Source organism: Alosa alosa, chromosome 7 (genome assembly GCF_017589495.1).
Source record: "Alosa alosa isolate M-15738 ecotype Scorff River chromosome 7, AALO_Geno_1.1, whole genome shotgun sequence".
Classification (NCBI taxonomy): domain Eukaryota; kingdom Metazoa; phylum Chordata; class Actinopteri; order Clupeiformes; family Clupeidae; genus Alosa; species Alosa alosa.
In genome coordinates, this window is record NC_063195.1 from 35,074,817 (window position 1) to 35,101,274 (window position 26,458).

General features: G+C 40.7%; 5 protein-coding genes across 7 annotated transcripts; 3 read left to right on the forward strand and 2 right to left on the reverse strand.

The window, feature by feature from the left end:
* Window positions 1-123: 123 nt before the first annotated feature.
* Window positions 124-6,834, reverse strand: pi4k2a (phosphatidylinositol 4-kinase type 2 alpha). Its single transcript, XM_048248462.1, has 9 exons — window positions 6,359-6,834; window positions 4,819-5,019; window positions 3,966-4,097; window positions 2,130-2,283; window positions 1,983-2,044; window positions 1,747-1,846; window positions 1,463-1,596; window positions 1,313-1,372; window positions 124-1,217 (listed from the first exon to the last, which is right to left on the reverse strand). The coding sequence occupies exons 1-9, from the start codon at window positions 6,695-6,697 to the stop codon at window positions 1,056-1,058; spliced, it is 1,344 nt and encodes a 447-aa protein (XP_048104419.1). The 5' UTR covers window positions 6,698-6,834; the 3' UTR covers window positions 124-1,055.
* Window positions 6,835-6,956: 122 nt separating this feature from the next.
* Window positions 6,957-13,272, forward strand: cdc25d (cell division cycle 25 homolog d). Of its 3 annotated transcripts, none has more exons than XM_048248554.1 (11): window positions 6,957-8,423; window positions 8,992-9,086; window positions 10,485-10,536; window positions 10,621-10,651; window positions 10,781-10,930; window positions 11,047-11,148; window positions 11,303-11,362; window positions 12,063-12,161; window positions 12,443-12,648; window positions 12,788-12,905; window positions 13,035-13,272. In XM_048248554.1, the coding sequence occupies exons 1-11, from the start codon at window positions 8,269-8,271 to the stop codon at window positions 13,143-13,145; spliced, it is 1,179 nt and encodes a 392-aa protein (XP_048104511.1). In that variant the 5' UTR covers window positions 6,957-8,268; the 3' UTR covers window positions 13,146-13,272. The 3 variants fall into 3 exon arrangements, with proteins under 3 accessions (XP_048104511.1, XP_048104512.1, XP_048104513.1); XM_048248555.1 differs by having other exon boundaries at window positions 10,784-10,930; XM_048248556.1 differs by having other exon boundaries at window positions 10,500-10,536.
* Window positions 13,273-13,578: 306 nt separating this feature from the next.
* pgam1b (phosphoglycerate mutase 1b) lies at window positions 13,579-15,809 on the forward strand. The gene is made up of 4 exons (XM_048248352.1): window positions 13,579-13,950; window positions 14,329-14,603; window positions 14,802-14,982; window positions 15,228-15,809. The coding sequence occupies exons 1-4, from the start codon at window positions 13,812-13,814 to the stop codon at window positions 15,395-15,397; spliced, it is 765 nt and encodes a 254-aa protein (XP_048104309.1). The 5' UTR covers window positions 13,579-13,811; the 3' UTR covers window positions 15,398-15,809.
* A 735-nt stretch (window positions 15,810-16,544) lies between these two features.
* exosc1 (exosome component 1) lies at window positions 16,545-19,407 on the forward strand. Its single transcript, XM_048248354.1, has 8 exons — window positions 16,545-16,641; window positions 17,289-17,404; window positions 17,610-17,684; window positions 17,822-17,910; window positions 18,053-18,086; window positions 18,202-18,252; window positions 18,449-18,533; window positions 18,848-19,407. The coding sequence occupies exons 1-8, from the start codon at window positions 16,614-16,616 to the stop codon at window positions 18,952-18,954; spliced, it is 585 nt and encodes a 194-aa protein (XP_048104311.1). The 5' UTR covers window positions 16,545-16,613; the 3' UTR covers window positions 18,955-19,407.
* Window positions 19,408-19,497: 90 nt separating this feature from the next.
* On the reverse strand, window positions 19,498-25,274 carry knop1 (lysine-rich nucleolar protein 1). Its single transcript, XM_048248353.1, has 5 exons — window positions 25,079-25,274; window positions 23,176-24,601; window positions 22,474-22,536; window positions 21,810-21,863; window positions 19,498-20,164 (listed from the first exon to the last, which is right to left on the reverse strand). The coding sequence occupies exons 2-5, from the start codon at window positions 24,496-24,498 to the stop codon at window positions 19,859-19,861; spliced, it is 1,746 nt and encodes a 581-aa protein (XP_048104310.1). The 5' UTR covers window positions 24,499-24,601; window positions 25,079-25,274; the 3' UTR covers window positions 19,498-19,858.
* Window positions 25,275-26,458: the final 1,184 nt, after the last annotated feature.

Consider the following 26,458-nt stretch of genomic DNA (forward strand, 5'->3'; position numbering starts at 1 on the left):
AGCCCCTCACACTAAGCAATATGTAATGCATGCAAAAATACATAAATGATTAGGTACTGGACCTCATGAAATACTACTAATGCAAGTGATTATATGGGGGGAAAAAAGCCAGTGATCAAGTACTGTTTGTTATAGTCATATAATTTTACATTAAATACATTACATACAAATTATACAGTGTGTTGTCACAATGTGGGTCAGTTTCAGGTGACGGCAAATACAGTTTGTATTAAAAAAATAAGGGGACAACCAATCTACCAGAAGGCCCTTCCATAACAGTACATCATCTCCTTTGAAATAGATAAGTACCCTACAATAGAAAACCATTTGGGGCAAGTCTGTATTTCCTCCTGCAGTCAGCAGTCTTTACCATAAGTCTGTTCCTTCCTAATCAGATGTGTAATGTGAGTAGAAAAGAGAGAACATGAAGACAGAGCGAGTGTGCACATCAGCAGTATCCCAAGAACCCCGTTTTCCATTTGACAACCAGGCCATGGTAACTAAGGAGACCCATCTTTGACAACCAGGCCAAGGTAACTACGGAGACCCATCTTGATGAGCATGCATCTATTCAGACAGATGGCGTGGAAATAAATGCAGCAGATCAACCTCCACATATACAGTGATCAATAAAGCACTAACAAGTCACAGGAATCATGCGGGTCCATTTCACCTTGTCTGAGTACAACAAGAATCAACGTCCTTCGCTGTTGCGTTTCTCCAGATGCCAGTCTCGAGAGGTTTAGTATGGATTAGTCCAAAGATGACCGACAGTCTGACTGTTAAATTAATCTCTTTTTTTTTTTCCAAGGCAAAACTTCCTTACAGCAGGATGGCCAGACAAAAACAAAGGAAGAAACAGAACAAAAGCGAGAGACAGAAAACAGGCCACCTTTCTCTCACTCCATTCTCTCACTCTTCCTCCCCCTCTCCACCACCTCGCTTCATCACTCCGCTGTCCAATCTGTCCAGTCTTCCCTGGCGTGGCAAGAGAAGGTGCTAGCAGAGGTATATGGCGTTGGCGCACGTCCTTGCCCACACTCACCACACGGCCTTCACCACCAGGTGAAGAACGGCCGCCTGCTCTGGAAACTCTGCGTGTAGGACTCACTGTTTGCACGCTGCGGGGCTCGGGCCGTCTCCACGATCACCGGAGGCATCTGGACCAGCTGCAGAGGAGTCTTCGCATCCTTCAGAGCTTGGGTCAGGTTGAGAATCTGCACCAATCCAAGAGTAGCAATGGTCAGACTAGTCCACATGGATGGCAGATGCTGATGTACATTCAAAGTCTGGCTCTGCTTTTTACACTCACCTGGCCTCTCATAACAGATACTTGCTTATGGAACTGTCCTCGGTCAAAACCGGGATCTTTCTGAAGAGGCAAAACAAAAAATATTATTAAATAAAAACACATTTGAATACATACTTAAATGTTGGATTGATATTTCATTTCAACGTTCACCTTAAATAGCTCGTATAGATCCTCTTCCAGGTCCTTGATGAAGTTTGGGTCAGACAGTTTAGGCAGAACGAGGTCTCTAATTTCTTGAGAGAAAGGCACTTTAGCCTGAGCCAACCATGCCCAGTAAAATGGATCTGTGGTTAAAATAAAAATAAAAATTAACACCAGTGTAAGTCCCAGTTCACTTGTATTAGTAAAAGATAAATGCTTTAATATGTGAGGAGAAATGCTATGTTGACATAGTACACTGGTGAATAAGGGCTGAAATACAGTGTTTAGCTTACAAGCTCTCCAGGAGTCCGGATGTTTCAAAGGGAAAGCAAGGCCATTGTCTATGGCTGCCAACTTAATAATTGGATCCTTCACTACGACCCAATCAGTTTCCTGTAACAATATAAGAGGTTAAAATATTAGGAGAACCTTTGTGAAATACAAGAACGGAAACACACGCAAGACGGAAGTAAGAGTCCCCACTACTGAAATAAGAGAAAAAGAAACAGCATTAAAGTGTTAGTCTTACCCGGTTGCCTGAGGTGTCCATGGGACAATCATATTTTATCAGCCAGTTGTCATTTCCTCTATCTGTTAAAAAACACAGCAGCTGAATCAAGAGAGCAAATCCCCATTCTCAAATCTACACTAATGTCCACATTATTGCCTTAATTACCCGTGTTTCTGATGATGTAATCGAGAACCACCAGTCGCTCAAACTGGAGCTGCAGTTGACGGTTGGTGTTCTCTGGCAGAGGCTCGGCCTCAAAGCGCCGCAACCAAAAATCGGCATCCTTATATCCATCCACGAAGAGCTGGAAAGAGCCAACCTGCACAAGAGGGACAAGGTGAAGACACAGTCTTCATTTCATACCAGAGGCCCACACACTGTTATCTAGTTCTTTGCTGGGAGGAACTGTGACGCACATGCTTGTACCATCCGTACCACATTAGGGTACGTTCAGACTTGGCATGTTTTTCGGACAAGAGACGTTGTGCAGACCGCTTTTTCAGTTTTAAAACAATCTTTCCATCGTTTTTGTTCCAAAAAGCAGCCGGAAGCGCCTTAACCACAGGTCTCTGTTATTCACTTGTGATTGGTCAGCTGTCAAAAAACAGCTTGACTTAGGGCGTTTATCCGCTAGAAGTTGAACATTTCTCAACTTTAAAAACAGCTCTGAGTTGCAGAAAAAGACGCCCACGATCGCGTTTTAAAAGAAGCCGAGGACTTTTTTTTAAAACAACGTCTACTCCATTAGCCTGGCCCAGCCCACCTAGATCTTCTTTCAGGGAGATCTAGTCTGGAACACCATAGTTCATAACCGTTTCCCTCAGACAACAAAAAAGGTCAGGCCCATTATCGACGAAAGGGGAAGACAAAACCAAAACTTATTGTGATAAACAGAAGCAGCAACACCTGCAAACATCAAAAAATGCAGTTGGAAAAATGCAGAAATTTATTTACAGCAAAGGTAGACCCACATACATTGTTTCCTGACTGTTGGTGCTGTTTATTGTGTAAGTTTAGGTGAAGTAAGAAGTAACGTTAGGACTCTCTGATCAATGTGATTGAAATAATTGGTCCAGCCTTACCAAAGTTAGTGCCCGTTGTGATGCAAGTGTTGCAAACATTTCCCAATCGAGAGTTCCTCGACTCTACTCACTTTGTGAATGAGATTGGGTATTTCCAGGCTGCTACTCCATAGGATAACAATGTAAAATGGATGCCAGCTGAGAAAAATACGCCTAGTCTGAACGTACCATTAGGGTGCACGTGCCAAAGGGGACCTGGGCTCAAATCCGACCCACGATCATTTCCCATCCCACTCGCTCCCAGTCACTCTTCACTGTGCTATCTGAATAAAGGCAAAAAGCCCTAAAATACACTTTCAAAAGGAGCATTGTTGGAGCTTGAACTACAGTCAAAGATGAGCTCTGAGGAAGTCCATCATACACCATGTGACTGTGAGCAAATGATACTTACTAAAGTAATCTCCCTCAATGCTTTGTCAATGCAAAATTCCAATGTTGATTCTTTTCCCTTCACATGTTATGCAAATCAAAAATGAAACCATGAAGGGCATTCGTGCCTCTCTAATCTCCATTAACTGGCTGCTCATTCTGACCATCTGATATCCCTCTGTGGAATTAGTTCTGTTTTTTTACAGACAAGGTTTCACTTCTAAAACCACAATTCTACAGTATGGCCATATCGACTTTTTTTAAAGGAAAAATGCTGTCAAACTTTCCCGAGGTGCAGAATTAATTTCTGATGTACTGTGTAAATATAAATCACAGAAATATATACACATAAGAAATATATACACATAGCTCAATTTCAAACTTTTCTCCATGCATTTGTGTACAGTGTAGTGTATAATAACAAGCTAAAGTAAAGGACTAAAGAAACTAAGTCTTGGGTGCCATGAAGTGGTTCCCCACAGTCATTCAAACATCAGCTGACAATAAAGGCAACATGACATGTGGTTAATCTCAATCCAATGGTGCCTACCTTTGGAGGCAAGCCAATGCGGTGGAAGCGTTGTCCCACTTTGGGAACTTTCTCAAGAGCCAGGCGCTTTCCTCGAGACTTCACTCTGTCTATGGCATTATAATTGAACGTTTCACTCGCCAAGTAGACAACCTAGAGGAGAAGAAAAGTGATACTGACCATTTTAGATTTGAGGTCTTTCTGTAAAGTAACCGAAGTAATCTGTTGGTTCAGGAAAATCATGAATCCAGGGGGCTAGCAACCATGCAGCCTGAAACTAATTGAACTGTTGTAAATGCATGTTAATTGAAGTCATGTGGTTTAAGCATCCATACAACACTACACACTACAGGACAGAGATTCTAATCTAATGACTGACTGTCTGCCAGTGAATGCATGTTGATCTTACAGTGTGCAGTGTGACCTTTGCTTTGATGCAATAAACTGTTTATATTTGAGAGCTCCACTTGTGCTCCAGAGGTTGCAAGAAACAAGTGAGGGAGATCCCCGACCAGCCGATAAAATAAATATGCAAAAGATGTCCCTTCACACCGCATTTATTGATATTGCATACAAACAACAAGCCAAAGCATTTACAAACGCAAACACAAGGCAGCTTAATTGAATCATAAACAGTACGCTACCCTGACAAACAAGCTTGCCTGCCAGCTTCATAATTAAATTTTAGCTGGATGATTTTTGGGCAGAACCCGCTGCCCTGAGCAGGTATTTAATCCTTATTTGTCAAAATAAATCACATTCCATCAAAGCACCCATCCTGCGGTCCACAAATAGCTACCTTTGAATGAGCTGAGTTTACCACATCTAAACCTTTGATGCTCATGTTACCCTCTCACATCCCTGCACAACTTACTTTGGTCCGTGGCACGATGTTGAGCTCCAGTTTCTGGTCCACCAGACTGGCTCCTGCCTCTGAGAGGTAGCCCTGGTTGAGCACCAGACAGTCTCGGCCAAAGCAGCAAGGACAGCAGAGCTTCTGCAGCCATTTGGTCCATTTGGGGTTCAGCTGGCCATACGGTTCCTCATTCTTAGGCTTGAACACTCCAATGATTTTCTGCATGGGGTGGAGGGGGGTGGATAAGGTAGAGCTTTTTTTGAAGATGACAGCTTTTAAGAGTCTAAGTAGGACATATTGCCAAATCCTTCAGCATAATGGAAGAATGTAAATATATACGAAAAGCATTTTAAAGATGTGACCATGATTACAACTGTTGACGCAATCTTGCATAAAAACAGTGGATGCACATTTCAAAAACATATGGGCAAGGGGCAAATCTGTTTACAGAAGAACTGTGTGCATCTGTTATGTTGGGGGGGCTGTAAATGAAACATTCTACGAACTACACAGCCACTTGATGCAGCACATTTTATATTCTACCCAAGTTTAGCAGCTCTGGCCTGGTTTCATAGTTCAGCCACTTCTTAAAGCTGCCATTACAACACTGAGTGGACACATGACCATGTCATATTACTGTGTGGGTGACTATCCTGAGTGTGGCAGTATGCTGTTGCTTAATTAAGACGCACACAGACACACTCATGTTCAGTTACTCATACCAACTTTACTATCATGGGACAGCTTTTAAAACTGTAGCCCTACATTAACTAGTCATTTCACCTTGCGGTTCACACAAGCGCGTCCTAGACACATTGACTGTTCATCCACCATAGCCAGTGAATTTCAGCCAACTCATGGCAAAGGTCAAACTCTGGGTCAGAGATACTGCACCAAAACACACACATGTCGGAATGAAAAGGCGTTACCGTCACTTGATCTATCACAGACGACCTGCTGCCGCTCCTTCCGTGATGTTTCACAGGAAAAGTGGGCTACATAGCATCAGTGTTTATCTTAACATGACAATACAAAAAAATCTCTGGGTCGTTGAGTCCCTAAGAAACAAACCACCCAAGGTTTCATTTCTGTAACGTTATCTAACCTGCCTACACTCGCATTAGTTGAAATCATTTGACCTGCCAGTTACATATTAAAAGCAATTTGAAGGATGGCCAACGTTCGTTCAGTAATTGATGCCGCTAACGTTAAAATTTGACTTTTTTCCTGCGATGACACATCTGCTAGCTTACTGCATTTAAAGCGGGGATAGACAAATTACAACAATATAATAATATTTCGAAACAAAACGTTAATTTGGATGTTTACATACTGTTCTGGTTGAGTATTGATCCAGTTATGGTGAGCACAAAAAAAAGGCTAACTTCATGTGACTTGCTTAAAACTTCCCTAGCTAACGTCCTCTTGTTAGCAGCATAGGCAGCTGGTTGACAAACACGGTGTTGCGCCACGGACATCAGCGATAACTGGACTATCAAGCCATACGAAACATCAGGATTATAATAACGAAAGTGTTTCTTTCTCTGAAATGTCTTACCCCATGCGAATCTTTTACGAAGTAACTCCCACTGGATCCTTGATAGATGCGCTCCGGGTAGATTCCCTCCTCAATAGCACGCTCTGCTTTCCTAATAATCTCCCGAAATTCTGGATCTTCGGGGAATTCATTTCTGTGTGGATCCCGTGGAGACCCTCCTCGGTCTCGATCCAAAAGTGGCTGCCGTTCACGGCTTCTTCCAGGACTCCCTGCCGGAATGCGCACGACGGAGCCCGGTGTTCCTCCAAATCCGCCTCGGGGACTCGTAGGCTCAGTGGGACAATAGCTAAAATCAGTTGAATCCCGTAAAGGGGACACCAGTGGGCTAGTCTCGTCCATTCCAGCGCAGGGAAGAAAAATAGAATGGCAGGGAAAAGGGGAAAGCAGTCCAGCGATTTCTGTAACACCACAATGATGCTTCTTTATGTATAAGAGCACAAATCTTCCCCAAACAAGTCACCTGACAGTCAGCTTCCGGAAACTTGAAATGATTGCCTACTGATTAGACCAATCAGCTTTGTTACCCGAATAAGCGTCCAATATATATGTTTTGATTGGCTGTTCTCGTAACGCCCACTCCATATACGTGATACAGCACAACACTTCTGTGCCATCGTTCATCGTTTCCCCCTGAAACAGGGATTGGATTAATTTTTGATAGTTTGCAAATCCTGCCGAGCTATTATTTGAGATGTTGACAATGCCACGTCTCTGAAGTCAGAATTCAAGGGTATTGATCACTCTGGTTATTGATCACTCTGCTTTGTCGTTTCAGTGTTTGTGGTTGATTGGTTGTAGCTCAAAAGCACCTAAAATTGGGCTTGTTAAAGCTCAACTCAAGCCAACAGCGCCTTGGTCTTGAGTCAAGAACTGGCACGAAATCGGTGAAACGCTTCATCAAGGAGGCTAGTCTGAGGTGACAAATGCAGCTGGCTCTCAAAGCCTGTAGGCCAGCCTAACTGGCCTACACTTATCTCAATTTGATGTTCCTCCTCGACAATCCCTATAGGGCCTATAGGCTATATTATGTTTCCCCCTATGATATGCAAGGATAACATTATTATTGTTATTATTAGCCTACATTAGTATCATTAGCATAATCATTGCCCTATATTCAGCATGCATTGCATAGGCATAATGTTTTTTTTCTCACTTTTATCCCATGTTTGGACTATTGGATATCGGCGTTTGTCAAATAATGAAAAGACATGGCTATATCTGCAAAGGCTAGCCTAAACCCCGCATTGGCTACTTCCGAAAAATAACTAGTAGGCTATACGCACTACTTAGGCCTATGTCCCAAGCTACTATATTCCTATGAGATTAATATAATATTTTGTCCCAAAATACTACGCTGATGTGATGACTTAGACTTTAGACATGAGTAACGTCATTAGCCTAGTTTCCATTACAACGTTAAAAATAAATTAAAATAAAATCGATCATTTGCCGGAATTCGACAAAGTACAAAATAATGCGAAAGGTCAGTGCTTGTATTAGGCCTAAGTGATGTATTGCCCAAAATATAGCCTAATTCTAGGAGGACATAGCCCACATTTAACATTATAAATGCATGCATTTGTTATTGCTTAGCCTATAGACTGTCCTCACCTTGAACCAACTCTAAGAACAAGAACATATTACTCGTCTTTCTTTTTGCATTTAGAATTTGCGCATTTTCAGGATTAATGGAAACTATTGCTGGTGGTTAAAGTTGTGCGGCACGCACTCTTGGGAAATTCAAATTGACAGCGCGGCTAGAGTCGTCTTTGAGGCGGGTCGACATCGCCTCAGGGGAGTGGGAGGAGGGCAAGCACATGTTTGTTGTAGCAACATGAGAGCATACATTCTGACTTGAGCAGGGATTTCCATCAGATCACAGAGGTGAACTCTTCACACATTGTAGACTGATGAAAACAGAAAACATCTCCCAGATGGACGTCACCCCCTTATATAAGACTTGGAATGATGAAATGTCTCCCCAAAGCCTTTCACCTGCGAGATACTCTTCTTCACCTGTTTCTGATCTGACTCTACTTTTCTACAGTCTTCACTGCCAGGATACGTGAGTTTGTGCAATGCGGGTGTAAGCCTCTTATTCACATGTATATTTGGATCTGCAGGCTAATAATTGATAAAAGTCTCAATTGCAAGCCAATTCTTACTAAAATGTGATTCAGGGACATGGGCCCATTTTAATTTAATTAATTTGTTAATGCAGTAGGCTACATGGTAAAGTATTTGAAATAAACCCCCTTATTGTAAGTTGAACTGCCCAGTTGTCATATAATTTACACTTTATTGTTAATATTGTAACCAAAAGTTGATTCATATTTTGACTGCAAGTTAGGCTTGTACATCCTAATGTAATTAGAGGCTATGATGACAAGAGGAAAATATGCTTCAGAAAACTGTATAACAAGGGCATTAATTGCTAGCATACAAATACATTAATTTAATACAAATACATAATTTGAATTTATATTTCATAGACCTATGTCATTATTGTTGTTAAAGCCATTTTATAGCCTAGACTTTGGACCCAAGCTATATAATCAGAGATAGACATTTATAGCCAAAATACTACAGGCTAGCAAACCTAAAGCCTGAAATGTCATATTTGTCATTTCCAGGAATATTCCATGGAGACATCTTCAGCAGACGCCAGACTCGCATTCCCCCCCTGGAGCCCCGTACAAAAGACTGCTTCAGTTAGAGACGCCAACAGGTTTGGGCATGTTTTAGGATTAAACCACATTTTTGCATATAATGCACCCAGCTCAAAACATCACAAGTGCAGCAAAAAAAGGGGTGGCTAGGGTTTGACAGAAATATTTTTATATATTGTAAAAAAAACATTCAAAGCTTCGGATCCAGATATTTTTGTTGTCAAAAACAACATTGAGACTTACAAACATTATTTACTTCTCAATGTAGGACAGAAAGGAAAGCGATGCTCTACATGCTTTGCATTCATGTTGTTCATCTCATCTCTTTTATTTTTTTCTGATCATAAATATTCTGTGGAGGTTCAAAAGAAAACAAGGAAAGTGGTCCAGTGTTTGAATGAAAATTACCATCATTTTGACTGGGAGTTCAACCATCATGTTGTAATCAGCATCAAACTGGCCCCAGCCGTGGCGCAACTGGCTGGGGCACCTACAGTGTACACTGGCGACCCGGGTTCAATTCCCGCCCCGTGGTCCTTTCCGGATACCACCCCAACTCTCTCTCCCACTCACTTCCTGTCATTCTCAAATGTCCTATCACATTAAAGGCATAAAAAGCCCCCAAAAAATATACTTAAAAAAAAAAAAAAAAAAAAATCAGCATCAAACTCAGTATCAGTCAGATTTGCAGTGATATTGTCAGGGTAGCACTGGTAACATGACAACAAAGGAGATTACATATTGAACCAAAACCAAGAGAGCACAACCAAGAGCAAACTTGCTGTGCAGAAGCAAAACCAAGAGAGCACAACCAAGAGCAAACTTGCTGTGAAGAAGCAAAAATATCCATGCATGTTTTTTATCTGACACTGTGTTGCAAAAGGGTGCATTTCCTTGTCAACAAGGTTATAGTGAGATAAATCTGGCAAATCCAAAAATTAAAGCAACACAATCCGCCCATTGCTTTCACTGACTGCGTTTACATGCACGTCAGTATCCTAGGATTTTGAAGTATCCTAGTTTTGTGTTAACCCCCAATTTCAGAACCCCAGATAAGCCCTTATTGAGCCTGGTATTGATAAATCTGGTTTATGCTAGCTGGAGTATGCCAAAATAAACCGGGTTTCTGTGCCGTGTAGGCCTATAGGCTTCACCTTATTCCGGACAGTGGCTGGCTACCTATATGCATAGGACTTAATTGTTGGCATACTATTGATATTAATAAACAGGTTTCTCTTCATGTAACGGCATATTCCAAATATGAGCAAAACTGGGAAACACCTCATAACCGGGATACCTACGTCCATGTTAACACAGTCACTGACAGTTCATACTAAGAATTAATTTGAATGTATCGCTATATGACACAATGCTAGATGTTATTAAAATATCCTCTGTGCCCTTTTCAAACACAGTTGCTTATCTTATCTTGTAATTAATCAGTGAATTTCTAAAAGCCTTCTTATTTCCAGTGAGGAACTCCACCAAAGATATTGAAAGCAGAGAGAGGTAAGAACATGAGTTAGTGAAAATCAAAGGGCATTCCACAGCATGACCACAATGTTTTAGTATACATTGCTTTCTCTCTTGTAGGTTTTCACCTGAATACTCAGCTCCGAAACTGGTAAGCATAAGTGACTTAAAATTCTATAATAAACAACCTTAAACTTTTCACATTGACCAAAGTCGATGGCATCAAAGACAACAAATGTGTCACAACTAATGAATGAATCCCTTTGCACAATCCAAATAGAAGAGAGTGCGTGTGAAGCTGTCATCACGTTTTCCAAAAACAGTGAATCAAGAGGTCAGTACTTTGGCCAAGGAGCAGCACGAAACTTCACCAGCAGAGGTCACACTCTCCCAAGAGGAGGAAGGCACAGCGGAGCCAGCGAATGACATGGTAACATTACTTTAACTGATTAGCTGAAGTTAAAGGTGCTCCTTATGGGCCAAGTTACTCTGTTCTCTCTGTCCATGAGCCCCGGGTTGTGATAACATTTCATTTGAACTCTGCAGGCATTGCTCTCCTTGGGCCGAGTCAGGTCCAAACACCATCCCAACCGGAGTCAGATTCTAGAATCACTGATAGGAAACCACCTTATAGGAGACTTTAGCAAGGTAGGTCAAGTGGGTCAAGTTCCAAATGGTCTTGTATTGGATTCATGTCAAGTAGTTTATTGGTATTCAGGAAATGTGATATAATCTGTTTCCTGACAAAGATTCAGTAAAAACTATGATTGTGTGTATATACTGTCTGTATGTCTTTTCTCAGATGCATGTTCTTCCCATTGAAGAAGTGGATCAAGATCTTCATTGTGTATCAGCCAATACAGTAAGAATTGATCTCCTATACAGTGTAGATTATCATTTGAATGGTAAAAACACTACGAAGTGCAGTGTAACATTATACATATACCCATAACCCTGTGCCTTATGCTTCCTCTAAGCCCAAACCAAGTCGCTGTTGTAACTTTTGGTTATACAGTGTGTTTGGCTACAATGTTTTTACAGAATAGTTACATAGTGCTATGGGTAATATAATACAATGTGTAATAATCAAGGTTTACAAGCTAGCATTTTGGTGAGCACAAAAACATGCTTTAATTCATAGCCTGTGAAAACAAAGTTGAAAACCACACTCTCACGCATTAGCTCTTGCAAAAAATAAGTGTTTCGGCTTTAGAATTCATAGCCTACCTCAATTTTTTTAATCACATAAAAACATCATTAATAAAGCTATTTGTTTTTCTCCATTGGGATATTTAAGATGAAATTGCACTTGATTCATCAGTACAGATACTGAACTCTGAAAAAGAAGGATTTGCTCAAAATATCTTGACTATTCCTTCAGAATGTCTTGATTATTCATTTAGACAGACACTATGGAAACTTTAAAAAGAGGATTACACTAGTCACCTAAAAAGAAATACAAATATATATCATTTTAAATAGTACAAGTAAATTCTTTCTAAAATGCAATGATTTAGTGCAGTATTTATTTTTGCAACCCATCTCATCTTCCTGTCCACTAGGTGGCTTCACTATTGAATGGGGAGTTCGAGTCAACAGTGGAGGATTTCCTCATCATTGATTGCCGCTACCCTTATGAATATCTAGGAGGTCACATTAAGGTAGAATTACTGTATTGCACTTGAAAGACATTGAGAGACAGGTACATATTTTGTTAAGTCATTTAAGCTATAACATGTAGAGACCATATATGTTGTTCAGTAGTGCCATATGGTACATAGAGAGTATGAAAGTGTGTCTTATAAGGATCTGCTGAGTGTTAACAGTTTAAAATAGTGGCAACAATTATGCATTTCCATTGCATTTTGAGTCATTACAAAGAGTAACTCTATGTTGGCTTATTTTTTCATGTATATCCCAAATCCCCATGGCTGTTTGGTAGGGTGCGGTGAACCTCCACACAGAAGCTCAGGTCCAGAAGGCTTTTCATCATGGCCTCACCCTTGGTCAGTTCTGCTGTCCGGCAGAGGAACAGAACTCCAGCTCTCCAGAGACAGGCCCAGGACCTCTATCACCTTTGCAGAGCAAGTCACCAAGGAAGCTTTTGATATTTCACTGTGAATTGTCTTCAGAGAGGGGACCACGGCTGTGAGAACATCATTTTCTCTTATTACTGCATGCAGTGCCTCAGAGATGTCTTCAATGGTTTTAGAGATTTCAGATGTATATTTGAAAACATGGCTATGGGAAAACTGTCATAGTAATACACAAGTGTCTTGTGCCTTAGATGTAAATACTTGAGAAAACTGGACCGGAATCTACACTCATGTGTATATCCTCATCTCTACCATCCTGAGGTGTATCTCTTACGTGGAGGCTACAAACAGTTCTTCTCATGCTTTCCGGTATGACAGCATGAATAACCACACAACTTAATTGACTTGTTTTGTCTTTCATCAATTTTGTGTCATTTCATTTTCCCAACATGGTTTGACCTGCACCCGCAGTGTGACCGGTTGTTTTGTATTCAATAGGACTTTTGTGAGCCGAAGGGGTATGTGCCAATGCGTCATCGGGACTTCAGAGAGCAACTCAAAGGATTTAGACAGAAGAAGAAAACAGCTAGACGACGTCAAAACATTTAATCTTACCTACAACACCCAAAACAAGAACTGATGAAACAACTTATGTCTGGCTGAACAGTTGTTGGCTGTAAACAGAGACTATGGGTTAAAAATTAAGGATTTAAAGAGTCTTAGTCTGCAAATTTTCTAACCTCTTAATAAAACTGTTGTTACTGCTCTAGTGTTTGTCTGTGTGTGCCTACGTGTGTGCGCGTGCCGCGCGTGTGCTCTACTCATAGTGTGCAGAGCACAAATATAATAGGGCAACAAAAAACGCAGTGGCCTAGGCCCATTCACAGAAAAAAGTGCATAAATCGAAAGATACAAATATTTGAATACACAATGTTGGCCATTGGGTGACAATCCACCTTGTCACCGAAGGTCATATGGCGATCGCCCTGCTGATGTGCGGAAATAAGCATTGGCTGGTTCATGTGTTAGAATCCTGATTGGTTTAGATGGTCAGGAAGCGCTGTCTCGCGACATAACAGACATTGCGAACGGGCACATCTGCGACCGTGCGGTCGGACATCCCTGTGGATACCAAACCCGTCAGCATCATAACCTGATCCACGGGTGGCCAGACTGTGTCGCACTGAGCTGTCGCGCATATTTTCGACACATTTCAAGAGGAACGCCGTGTTCTTCAGTTGCCGGAAATACTGCGAAGCAAGAAAACCTTCAAGGATGGCCGCTTACAAGCTGGTGTTAATTCGTCATGGTGAGAGCTGCTGGAACCAGGAAAACCGCTTCTGCGGCTGGTTTGATGCCGACTTAAGTGACACGGGAGTCCAGGAGGCCCAGCGAGGTGGTCTCGCCTTGAAAGGTGATGGTCCCTAAAAATTGCATCCATGATCCATTTGGCTTTGGATTAAGCACACCTCAGCCTGGATGAGAATGTAGTTACGCAAGAACCAGGTAGCTGTGTAGGCTACAACGACTGCGGTATGCCTCTTAAGCGGTTCAATTATGTCATGATGAGAAAATGTTTATGTAAAATGTGTTGTTGCAACGTAGGCATAAGAAACACACTGTTTTGCGAAGATAGGCTTAAGATTTGTTAGATTACTTGGCAAGAGCAGATCTGTCTTCAACATTCCTAGTGACACACCCATAGTCTGTCATTAATATGAGGGCATCATAGGCCTAGTTCTGCAGGTTGATTTGTAACCTCTGAAATTCCTTTCATCCTCTATGTCCATAGAGTCCGGCTATGAATTTGACATATGCTACACTTCAGTTCTGAAGCGGGCAATTAGAACCCTGTGGTTGGTTCTGGAACAGATTGACCAGATGTGGCTACCAGTGCACCGGACCTGGCGCCTGAATGAACGACACTATGGTGGTCTAACTGGGTTAAACAAAGCTGAGACAGCTGCTAAGCATGGTGAGGCCCAAGTGAAGATCTGGAGACGTTCATTTGACATTCCCCCTCCACCCATGGATGCGAATCATGACTTCTACACCAACATCAGCAAGGTGAACCACATGGAAGAGGGCATTACAACTCTACTGCTAAAGTTATTCCATCTATATGAATTGGTTTCATGCAAGCCTCATAATTATGTTACAACATATGTTACAACACATTTTGTGTTGAAGATGTTTAAATGAAATCTGTCTTGGGACCCTGTTATTTACCTTAATACAGAATGTTCATGAACTCTGTTTTTGTAGGACCGTCGTTACGCTGACCTAACAGATGACCAGCTACCTTCCTGTGAGAGCCTGAAGGACACAATTGCGAGGGCCCTGCCATTCTGGAATGAAGAAATTGTCCCACAAATCAAAGAGGGCAAAAGGGTGCTGATTGCTGCTCATGGCAACAGTCTGAGGGGCATTGTCAAACACTTGGAGGGTAAGTATCCTGAACAAGTTTGTCATTGCACCAACTGGTATAGTTGTAATCTAAAATTAGGCCTACATGGACAATCAGGTTTTCTCACCCCATCTGAATAGGATTAAGTTACTGAACACTTATTTTTATTCGATATCAGTGAAAACTAGACACTAAAAAGAGTAACACGTAACATGATTTATCACACTAATTACAGTCTGTATGTATGACTGTGAATTTGCATCTGTATTCTGCCTTTTTTATAGGGATGTCAGATGAAGACATCATGGAGCTGAACTTACCCACTGGGATCCCCATCCTGTATGAGCTGGACAAGAACCTGAAGCCTGTCAAGCCCATGCAGTTCCTGGGAGACGAAGAGACAGTGCAAAAAGCCATGGCGGCTGTGGCAGCACAAGGCAAGGCCAAGAAATAGAGGGGAAAGAAAAAAGATAGAAAAATGTTAGTGTTATGGTGAAACAACAATCCCTCTGGAAACATTCATGCAAGATAATCCAAACATAGTCTACACACTGCTAATTCACCTCCTAACTCGTAGCCTGTCACTTATTGACCACACAAGCCATAGCCTAGGCTACATTTTAAATAAGAGGTGCATGGTATTATGTCTAGTGATTTCAAACAATAGGCCTATATTGTGAATGTAAGCCAGACAACTATCACAAATGACAGTACTTCAAATGTATGTTTGTAAAGATTCAGAATTAAATTAAATTGATGCTTCCAAATAGCCTGGCTAGCGCCACCACTTCTCAAAGAGACGTGGTCTGGGAACCAAACGTTCATTTTCTCGTATTTGAAAAAAATGCCCAGATCCGTTTATTGGGTGCCACGGATGTCTATCAAATGCGTCTGTGCATAGCTCGTCATCGTCTTGCTTTCCCACCTGTTCTGTGATTGGTTCCCTATCTCAGGCGAAAATTTGCTCCATGGTCTACAGGCTGCCTTAGCAGCGTGAATCAAATCGCGCGCAAGGCAGCATGGGAACACCCAGGCTAGCTTCCAAATATGTGATGCTCGTATGTCTTTGTGACAATAAGCAGGCAATACTCTACCAGGCAAGGACATTGCTGTTTAAAAAAAAAAAAGCAAACATGTGCTTTCACTTTCCAGCCCCAAGTATATGACTGAATTGAAAAGATAATGTGAAAAGAAGTGCGTTGGAAGCTTAATCCTGTCTATGCTGCATTCCACTGTTTAGAACACCTTCTTTAACTTGTGTCATGATATGTTTGTCATTAATGAGAAGACATAATGCTGTACAATTAAAATAAAAGTAAAATCTTGATTATAAAAAAATATCCTCATTTTGTCCTAATGAACTGTGTACTTTCAACATTTCACTGATGCAGCAGTGTTTCAGCAAATGTTTACTCTTCTTCGAAGATTTGTTTGAAACATATTTTCGATGTAGCCATCATATTTATAGCGGATTAAGCATTCTTAATACCTTGTTTACATTTGTAAGTAGGGCCTAGTGTGTAGGCTTGAGGTAGCCTTTGCACGTAGCATGCCTCAACAAATATGGCGTATGGGGACTGCTAAAACGTCATAGATTGAGTAACCAATTACAGGAAACCAAGGCCTCCTGTATTCAGCCAATTGACGATGACTCGTGTCTGCTTGAAAACATGTCGCCGATGAAGCTGTGTGTTCCAGGTAAGTGCGCTTAAAATACTCAAACTTGAACCAATTTGCGTTATTTTGACAGAACTAACGCAAGCAAGTTTCAATGAGCGATCTAACTTTTGTCTGAGAAATAAATAGTGTTGTTTAATGAGTTTCTGTGTATCCTAAACTGGACTTGCCTGGAGTCACAACGTGGATTGAGCATGCTTCAGTAGCAGCACACGAGTAGGCTGTGATGACACAAATTTGGCACGTTTTCCTGTGGCGTATGCATGGAGTGTTCGGCTGTATTAGTTTGACAGATAGTTAAGGAAAATAGTGGTTTACTCATTCTCGTTTACTACTTGTTATCGAAAGAGCTAGTTTGTTGAGCCCTGCCCACTGCCTTGGGCGTGAACACAGTTCCAAACATTCCTTCATGAAACGTTTTGATGCACCTTGGCATATAATTCAGCTAATGTCTCCAGGCGAATATCAGTGTCAACTGGGAAACCAGCGAATTCGTAGTTATAGCCTATTATATTGGGCATTGTGGATCAGCTGACTCAGCGTGAACATATTTGTATTACATGGCTACTTTTTGTAAACTAGCAGATGTTATCTTTTTTTCTGCCTGACGTGCTTTGATTTAGAACATGCCGATCGAAGTAGCCTATGTTGCTGATTTAATATTTCAGGTGAGAGGCTTTGCAGCACGGAAGATTGCATACCTGGAACGGGCACGTACCTTAGACATGGATATATCTTCGCCTCTCTTGCGGGCTACGTGCTGAGAAAAAACGAAGGAGAGGAGGTGGGTGTGTGTGTGAACTTAAAAAATGAAAGTGTAAAATATTGCGCAACTGCAGGGATTAGTGGTTCTCCTGAAAGGTCAGGGATTATGTTTTCTCTCGCGCAATGTAGTACGATTGCATTGTTTCCAGGCCGCGGCACGATTGTGACCTGCGAGGTATGAGAGTTTTGCAAAACATTTGATTAACTTGATGTGATCTTTTCAGCTACCCGTAATCTCTGTTGTAAAGGAGACAGAGACGCAGTTATTACCCGATGTTGGCGCTATAGTAACCTGCAAGGTGAGAATGATGTCATTTGCACAGGCTATCACACATCCAGGTCCTCACACAACAAACACAAACTGTATTGCAAAAGCTATATTTTAAGACTATTCGCGCATCATATTGTTTACACTGCACTCCTGCTCTCTGTATAGGTGACCAGTATTAATCCCAGGTTTGCTAAGGTTCACATCCTCTACGTTGGTTCCACCCCACTGAAGGACAGGTTCAGAGGGACCATAAGGTATCTTGAACACACATTGATAGATAGGCAATTTCATTGTATTTGTTTTTGTCTGTAATAAAATGTCTGGTTCTCATAATTTAGTTAATTGTTGGCTTTTGTCTTTCTGACTTAAACACTACTTTTCTTTTTTTCTTAAAAGGAAAGAAGATGTAAGAGCAACAGAAAAAGACAAGGTGAGACACAGACATGAGCACAATTTCTACATGAATTCCTTTTGATGCCTGGCATATTTGACCTGTTGTATTATTCAAGACAATCTTATTTAATAACATCTTCATTCTGCTTCAGGTTGAAACCTATAAATGCTTTCGACCTGGTGATATCGTCCTTGCAAAAGTGGTATCCTTCCAATAAATGTCAGTGTTCCGTATATAACATGGAGTTTAGTATAAAGTGAGTGTGCAGCCTTTCTTCTCTAAAGTGGGATCTGAGTGCCACGAGGACCAGGTCAGTTTTCTCTGTACAGATGAAGATTTGTTACATTTGTCCATTGTAGGATTATTATACCAGTTCTAAACCTTGACCTCAGTATTAGATCTCCCTTGGTGATGTGCAGTCCAATTATCTCTTGACAACAGCAGAAAATGAGCTTGGTGTTGTGGTGGCCCACAGTGAAGCAGGTGAGAACACAGAGAAATTATTTGTCACAAATTAGAAGAACTGGAAAACCGGTATAGACGTGTTGATTTTTCACAATCTACGTTTAAAAAATCATATAAATCAGCTAGGTGTGCATGTGACTCAAATTAAGTTTTAAAGTACAACACACACATACATTTGTATTGTGCCCACCCAACATTTTAGCTTCCATAACACCCCAGCACCCATTTGAAAATAATACTAACTATACAAGGCTTTTGGTGTCCTGCCACAAACTCTTAACAAAATAGTTTTCTCAAGGCAAAGCTTTTCACAACAGCGCTCCTCTCCTCAGGTGCTCAGATGGTGCCTGTCAGCTGGTGTGAGATGCAGTGTCCGCGCACCCATGCAAAGGAGTTCCGCAAGGTGGCGCGGGTGCAGCCGGAGTACCTCCAGGCGTAAGCAGAGCCGACGCGCCCTCCTGCTCCCCAGGAACACACAGCTTCCCTCATCAACAGCAGAAATGCAACGCAGCAACAGCACCAACCATGAGCCACAAGTTTGAAGGGTTCCACGCATCAGACCTGGTGCTTTCAAACAAAACGAGTACAGTGTTCTTTTGGTATGATAAAAGAACAAACATGAAGACTTCCAGCTGCAGAACAGCAACCAGAAGTTCGAGGAAAAGACGTTTTCAAGTGACCGGTCAACATGGCGGCAAAGTTTTCTTGTTTTAACCTCGAGCACGATCTAGAGATTGGGAACACTTCTTTCCATCATTTTATTTCTTAACTTTTCCTTTTCATTCTTTTTTTACTATTTCAGAGCTATTCTTTTCTATGTATATCCTAAGAGTGCATGTACTCTTTGGTAACAAATAAATTGATGTCCCAACATGGCAAAGTTCAATCCCAAGGATGATGTTGTGGTGCTTGGTGGAAATACACTAAATGAAATGGTGTGTGAAAGAATTTGTAGTTGAAAATATGTAAATCTCTCAACCTCATGATTTGACTGATTTTTATAGCACTGTAGTTTACAAATATTCATTACAGAAACATAAAATTCAGTCATACAACATGTTGCCACTGCACTCAAAAGAATGTCCTTTTGATGTAGCAGGATAGTCCATGGGAACTAGGCTCACGTAGCTGAAAAGGATTCCTGAGACGCCTGCAAAGGCCTGCTTCACAACCGTGCCAACAGCCTGGACTGACGAGACCCCATTAGTTGACGTGCAGTACAAAGATCTACTATTCAGTAGAACGATTACTTGTTTTCAGTCAGCCAGGAAAACATCAGGTCATCTTAACCCAGAGTTACATTTCAGTCCCATCAAACTGAATGAAGGGACATGTGTGCATAGTCAGTCATCAAATTTAACTGAGCGGCTGGCATTCACATCGATCGAGAACTTCTTATTGCTTGGCGCAGTGAATCCAAGTCCTGCTCCTTTGCTTGTAAAATCCATTCTACGATTTTGCGCACGCTCAAACTGTCCCAGGAGTTTCTGCTGCAGGCTCTGTTGTTCCTCCTTCCCCAGAGCCATGTTTGGCCGTCCAACACCTGACGCAGCTGGCTGATTGCCTTTCTTGAAGCCACCCATCAGTCGCAAGAACTTCTGCTGTTGGTCTGAACTGTCAAAGGTGGCAGTGCTCCACTGTCCAAAAGTCTAACAAAAAGGGAAAATTGAGTATTTTCAAAGACATTCAGTAGATCAAAATGTGTCACAGTTATATAGTTTACATAGCATAACTGAAGGCAGGGTTCCCACGGGTCATGGAATTTTGGGAAGTCTATTCCAGACATGGAAAGTCAGGGAATTTTATCATTTTGGGGGCAAAGTCATGAATTTTGTTGTAGCAGTTTAACATTTTCTTGCCAAAATACATTATTACAGATATTTCCACTCAGAATTGGTGTATATCTGGTTATTACAGTGCATGAAAATGCACTGTACTGTTCTTCCTAGGCAACAACAACAACTTCTTATTACAGTGCATGAAAATGCACTGTACTGTTCTTCCAAGGCAACAACAACAACTTATTATTCCGCTTACCACTTTTTCCGTACGCAATTTCTCTTGAACAGAAACTTCATTCAAACTTTGTAACATAGGTATTCAAACGGACCAAGCTGCTATGTCTTTTCAACTTTGAAACTTTTATACTTTTTAAACTATTAAAGAAAAACTTTTTAAAAATCCCCATAGACTTAACATTGCTGATTGTGACATCACAACACGTCAAGTTAAGCAATTAGAATCCTATGGCAGGTGTTCAGGCCACCTGGATCAACTGCCAGTCTCAGGCTTTAAGCATACAAACTGGCCCTATTAAGACTACACATCCTGTTCAACTGCTTCCTCTGCCAAAAACTGTTTCAAAATAAAAGTCCTCACTACAATATTTCACTGTTAAACAATTTAACCCTTTAAACTACTGAACTTTTCAACTGTTCAACCATTGTAACTGTTACTTGTCATCAACTATGACTCCTACCCACTGTAGCTAGTTAGCATTGTTAACATTTTTAACAAAACTGTTAAAAATGATTAGCTAAGTAACATGGTTAGCATAGTTAACATGCTAGTTAGCATTGTTATCATTTTTGACTAAACTATTAGAAAACATTAGCTAAGTTAGCTAAGTAATATGGTTAGCATAGTTAACATTGTTAGTATAACTGCTAAACATGAATAGCTAAGTCACATGGTTAGCATGTTAACATTCTTTATATTTTAGCATAACTGTTATAAATTATTAGCTAAGTTAACTAAGTCACATAAGTAAGTTAAGTAACTTGGTTAGCATTATTATCTTTGTTAACATAGTTAGCATAACTGCTAGAAAACATTAGAGCCATTCCAACTGTCAGTTATCATCAACTATCTACCTAAATAATTTAACCTTATACTATCTACCTATCTATTTAACTGTTCAGTCATTCCAACTATATTAAACCTCATCTACCAAGCAACCAATATAGTTTGTTTTTATTCTGTATGATATTTTACATCACAACTTTAGCATTTTCATGCACTGGTAATTCCTTGGAATTGCATTTCTAGTTAGCTTTACTGCTTGCTTGAGTAGTTGTGGTTAGCCCAACTTTGTTCATTCAATACCCATTTATTCATCTCCTGCTCTAAAAAAAGTAAAAGATTCTTGGACGCTACGTGACTGTTCTGAAAGCTTTGGTTGGTATATTGTACCCTTCATTGTAAAGTAGGTCATGGAAATTCAGGTTTTTTTGTCAGGGAAAAGTCATGGAATTTTACATTTCACTCAGAGTGGGAACCCTGTGAAGGACTTACAGATTTTGGCTGTGATTCCTCGTCAATTTCTCTTTGCAGGGCCAACCGTCTTTCCTGAAATGAGACACAGTTTACCCCATTATGCTATGAAATGTTAAATGGAATACAAGTATATCCCCACATATAATTACTTGTCTGTGCTTCTATCCTACATTGATTAGGAGTGGTTAAATCCATTCACTTGATGTTGAGAGAAATTAAAGGTACAGTCAGCAATTTTACACCATTTTAATCCCATTATATTCAGCAATCATATCACAACCACTCGCTGCCCATTCCGAGAGTACAAAGAAAAGAAAAAACGGTCTCTGTAGGCAGCTCATGCGTCAAACTGGAAACAAAGTGACGACAGCCTGTCCCCCTAACAAAAACGAAACCTTGCATGGAGTTTCTCTAGGAATACTGAAGGTAGGGGTGGACTACCTCTGGTGTGTTTAGTTTGCTCTTTCGATCAAATATAATGAACGTTGTTTTGGACAAAAGTGTCTAATAATACATTTATATTTAACACATTTGTTTTAAACACAAAACAAATGCGACTTCCTGCGCAATCGCTGACTGCACCTTCAAGATGTAGGAATACTGCACAATGACGAACACTGCAAGTTCAAGTCAAAATGGATACAAATGGCTAGGCTAACACCTTTCGGCCGTCAGCAGATACCTGGTTAATCAAAATTTCATCCTGGTTACCAGGCTTCTCTGACAAAAAGACCACCTCAGTCACCTGTAAACACAGTGGCAAATATTTAAATTTGAGTCCCAGTATAAGTGCCATTTATACATCAATCTCAGTTTTTGCTATTTTCTTAGTGATTACATGAGTATGTTGTTTTATGCAAAAAGTGCAACACAGACATGAACTTCCAGATCAGTATTCAGCGTCATGTTACAGCAGTGACTTCACCAGTCCTGTAGTAACTACAAAAGAGTGCACACCAGTAGCTCCCGAGCAATATTTGATTGACATTTCGGGGAAAGCACTTCCTCAGGTCAGTCCTGTAGCCCATTCTAACTGAACAATAATATGGATGGCGGGGAGTAGGGCTGTGCCCTATTGCAATCGTATTGCATATTGTATATCATGATATTGCATCGCATCCTATATATTGTGATCATTCTTGTGTATCATAGCCATTTTTCATATGACAATATTGACAGCATAGCTGTGTTTTTGCAGGGCTGTGAGTGCAATTTGATTTTTTTTAATTGAATACAACTAAAATAATGACAGTGTTAACTTTGAATATACATTATATTATAAGATTAGCCTGCATATCATACATCACCATTTCTCCTCAGCATATCCAAGATCTACTGTCACATACACTATCACAGTTGCAGAAATCTGTCAGGTCATACTTACCTCTTGATGTTCCTCTACAGACTCTTCCTTTTTGACTGTCTTTGCTGGAGTGCTCTCTTCAGATATTTTCTGTTTCTTCTTCGGTGTTGGTGTCTCTACCTCTACACGTGTCTTTGGTGTTGGTGTCTCTACACGTGTCTTTGGTGTTGGTGTCTCTACACGTGTCTTTGGTGTTGGTGTCTCTACACGTGTCTTTGGTGTTGGTGTCTCTACTTCTGTCTTTGCAGGATCATTTTTGTTCTTTTTTCTCTTCTTCCTGTTTACAGCTTCAGTTCCAGTGGCTTCTCCCTCATGCTTCTCGTTGTCAACAAGCTGTTGAGTTGGTTCCACTTCATTAGCCTTTTTCTTTTTCTGTTTTTTCTTTCCCCCTTGCATGTGGTTGTTCTCCAGCTCATGTGCTTCAGAAATATCTGTTTTCTTTTCCCCCTTTTTTGTCTTGCCATCCATTGGTTTCTCTTCTAGTATTTCTAGTTGGGATCCTGTGGCAGTGTTTGTCATATCCTCCACATGACTGCTATCTTTCCTATTCTTTTTCTCTTTCTTGTGTTCCGTTTGTTTAATGGTACTTGTTAAGCATGCATCTTCTTCTAGGCCATCATGTTTTCTTCTCTTCTTCTTTTCTTTCTTTCTGTCTTCAACAGTGACGCTTCCCTCAATGTCTGCCTTCTGTCCGTTAGTGTTCTCAGACCCATTCTTTTCAATGTCACCGTTATTCTCGTCAGCTTTTCTTTTTTTCTTTTTCTTTGTCTTTTTTAGTGTTTCCACCGAGTCTTTCTCTGCAGAGTCAAAGCCAGAAATGTCACAATCATTTACAGTTGTTAATGCCTCCCCATTCTTTTTCTTCTCTCCACCTTCACAGTCTGGTAGTACATCCTCTTCAGAATTGATGCCCTGTTTACTTTGCAATTCATTCTTCTTCTTCTTCTTCTTCTTCTTCTTCACCTCAGTACCTGCAGGGTCATCCTCTATTACAATGATGTCCATTTCCATGTTTGACACTCTGTTTTTTGTGGCTATGACTTGGTCACCGGCATCAAGGGCACTGATGTCACAGGAGCTTTTCTTCTTCTTCTTCTTCTTCTTCTTCACCTCAGTACCTGCAGGGTCCTCCTCTATTACAATGATGTCCGTTTCCATGTTTGACTCTCTGTTTTCTGTGGCTATGTGGTGGTCACAGGAGCTTTTCTTCTTTTTCTTCTTTTCTCCTTTTTCCATTATCGCTTCACTCTCAATGATGTCACTTTGCTCATTATCGTCTTCGACCACCTCTTTTTCTTTTCTTTTCTTTTTCTTGGTGGAAATGGGCTCCCCTTCCTTATTCATGACCTCCTCATCCGTGGCCACCACCTTGGTCACCTCTTCAAGGCTTTGCTTCTTTTCTTTATCTCGTTTTTTTGTCTTTGACTGCAGCTTTATCTTTTGCCATCTGAAATTTCAGACCAAAATACAATACAAAAGATATGTTATGTCGGTTCAAATCATTCATTTCTTTCTACAGTAAAACAATAAATAAATATCATTCGTTTTCAGAATGTAGAGTGAAATGTGTGATCTCCCTTGATAGACTGCCATGTAAACAAAATGTATGCATCTTTTTGCATTATTTTACTTTTTGTATTGACACTTATTTTTACTTTTCTAATATAAATGAAAAGAAACAAAACAAAGCACTGAGTGTGCCATGAACACTTCCATGAGTGATTTAAAAATCTGGAAGGTCTCCACTGGGTAACTCAAACAAAGTATTTAACTGGAAACACAGAACTGTGCTTTAACTTCACATGCATTTACAAGAAAGAAATGCAATTATACCAAATGTTAGTTCAACTAGCCTACTTTTTAATGTCCAAGCAGCCAAACGGTCACAAAACTGTGCTCAAATGAATGGGCTAACGTTACTTACCGTTACGTTAATTTACAGAGATCCCAACTGACGACTCTCCTATAAGAATCTGCAACCCGTTAGTAGTTAAACTACCCCAAAAAATATCAAACCAACTGTCAGCTTTGTTTTATACTTCAGTACGGACTGGTAAGCAACACCATCAGCCAACCCGTAACACGTGAAAAGTCTTCGGTATCTCCTCCTCACGCATGGACTACCCTGTAACCCGGAAATGAAAATGTAATATGTTCCTTGACAACAGATGACGCGCTTCGCGAATGCTAAGCTAAGATTAGAATCTTTGCTGTTAAGAGTACCCTGGTAGACGATCTCTTGCGAAGATGTTCAAGGTTTGACATAATTTACTTCATTATGTCATTCATTCAGACACAATGGATTTGAGTTTTGTGAACCTTATTTAAATGCTTTTCTGGAAAACAGGCTATTCACAAGCATACCCGTAGCCTACCAGCGACTTCTAGGTTAAAGAGATTTGTCACAGAAACAAAAGGCAGTGAAATGAGCCCAGAGCCTTATAGTTCTAGATCTCTCTCTAGGGCTCTGGGTTAGCCTACCCTAGACCAATGACAGTTAGGCCGATGCATTCATGGGTAGGCTATGTAAATGTGTAATCTGTGGTGCAATTCACTGCCACCAGATAGGCCTATATATAGGAGCCTTTTGGAGCCCATGTTATCTTGGACCAAGCCATAAATAAACTTGTTTGAGACAAAGACTATTTCAGGCTAACATTATTAAATAAAATAAAGACTAGGTTTGCATGGTCAAAGTTGATTTCAAATGTTTTAACCAGCATGCAGGATTATGCTGTTTTGTCTACTGCTAATGTTGTGGGAACCGCGTTAGCCAGCATGTTAATCTGTGCCCTGTATGGATACTCCAAATGAAGCTATAGAAAGTTGTTTTTTTGTTTTTTTGTTTTTTTTAAGACCTCAGCAGCAGGGGGGTTAGGATGATTCTAAGGGCCCAGCACTGACAGGGGGCCCCCAGAGAGCCCACCTGATAATACTATATAATATCAGGGGGCCCAGAACTATTGTCTGCCATACTGTAGGGCCCAAATTTTCTAGCAGCGCCCCTGCATGTAGGCCTTAAAGATGACATTGATTGGTATATTGCATACATTTCAGACCATGATCTGGTCTATCTGAACATATAGGCATCAATTATGTTTACATAACTGATTGAAAGTTATGACTTAGTTATGAATTAATCATTTTTTTTCAAGCTATTCAGTGTGTAGCCTAGCACATGGTAGGCAACTATTCTTTGACACAAACACACAGGCATTTGTAGACTGTTGGAGATGCAAACAAAAATTACCATTGAGTTCACATTGAAAGGAGCTGGATCAAGGGTTATCAAAGTATTTTGGCA

What these genes read in the sequence shown, in the direction of transcription:
- pi4k2a (XM_048248462.1), bottom strand. Translation starts at nt 6,697, where the DNA reads ATGGACGAGACTAGCCCACTGGTGTCCCCTTTACGGGATTCAACTGAT. An exon ending in ACATCGTGCCACGGACCAAA is followed by an intron (nt 4,098 to 4,818) that starts GTAAGTTGTGCA and finishes CTTCTCCTCTAG; the next exon opens with GTTGTCTACTTGGCGAGTGA. An exon ending in GCATTGGCTTGCCTCCAAAG is followed by an intron (nt 2,284 to 3,965) that starts GTAGGCACCATT and finishes CCTCTTGTGCAG; the next exon opens with GTTGGCTCTTTCCAGCTCTT.
- cdc25d (XM_048248554.1), top strand. Translation starts at nt 8,269, where the DNA reads ATGAAAACAGAAAACATCTCCCAGATGGACGTCACCCCCTTATATAAG. An exon ending in CGGAGCCAGCGAATGACATG is followed by an intron (nt 10,931 to 11,046) that starts GTAACATTACTT and finishes TGAACTCTGCAG; the next exon opens with GCATTGCTCTCCTTGGGCCG. An exon ending in ATCTAGGAGGTCACATTAAG is followed by an intron (nt 12,162 to 12,442) that starts GTAGAATTACTG and finishes GCTGTTTGGTAG; the next exon opens with GGTGCGGTGAACCTCCACAC.
- pgam1b (XM_048248352.1), top strand. Translation starts at nt 13,812, where the DNA reads ATGGCCGCTTACAAGCTGGTGTTAATTCGTCATGGTGAGAGCTGCTGG. An exon ending in AGGTGGTCTCGCCTTGAAAG is followed by an intron (nt 13,951 to 14,328) that starts GTGATGGTCCCT and finishes CTATGTCCATAG; the next exon opens with AGTCCGGCTATGAATTTGAC. An exon ending in CATTGTCAAACACTTGGAGG is followed by an intron (nt 14,983 to 15,227) that starts GTAAGTATCCTG and finishes CCTTTTTTATAG; the next exon opens with GGATGTCAGATGAAGACATC.
- exosc1 (XM_048248354.1), top strand. Translation starts at nt 16,614, where the DNA reads ATGTCGCCGATGAAGCTGTGTGTTCCAG. An exon ending in GATGAAGCTGTGTGTTCCAG is followed by an intron (nt 16,642 to 17,288) that starts GTAAGTGCGCTT and finishes TTAATATTTCAG; the next exon opens with GTGAGAGGCTTTGCAGCACG. An exon ending in GGTGGCCCACAGTGAAGCAG is followed by an intron (nt 18,534 to 18,847) that starts GTGAGAACACAG and finishes TCCTCTCCTCAG; the next exon opens with GTGCTCAGATGGTGCCTGTC.
- knop1 (XM_048248353.1), bottom strand. Translation starts at nt 24,498, where the DNA reads ATGAATAAGGAAGGGGAGCCCATTTCCACCAAGAAAAAGAAAAGAAAA. An exon ending in CTGTAGAGGAACATCAAGAG is followed by an intron (nt 22,537 to 23,175) that starts GTAAGTATGACC and finishes CTGTGTTTACAG; the next exon opens with GTGACTGAGGTGGTCTTTTT. An exon ending in ATGAAATTTTGATTAACCAG is followed by an intron (nt 21,864 to 22,473) that starts GTATCTGCTGAC and finishes GTCTCATTTCAG; the next exon opens with GAAAGACGGTTGGCCCTGCA.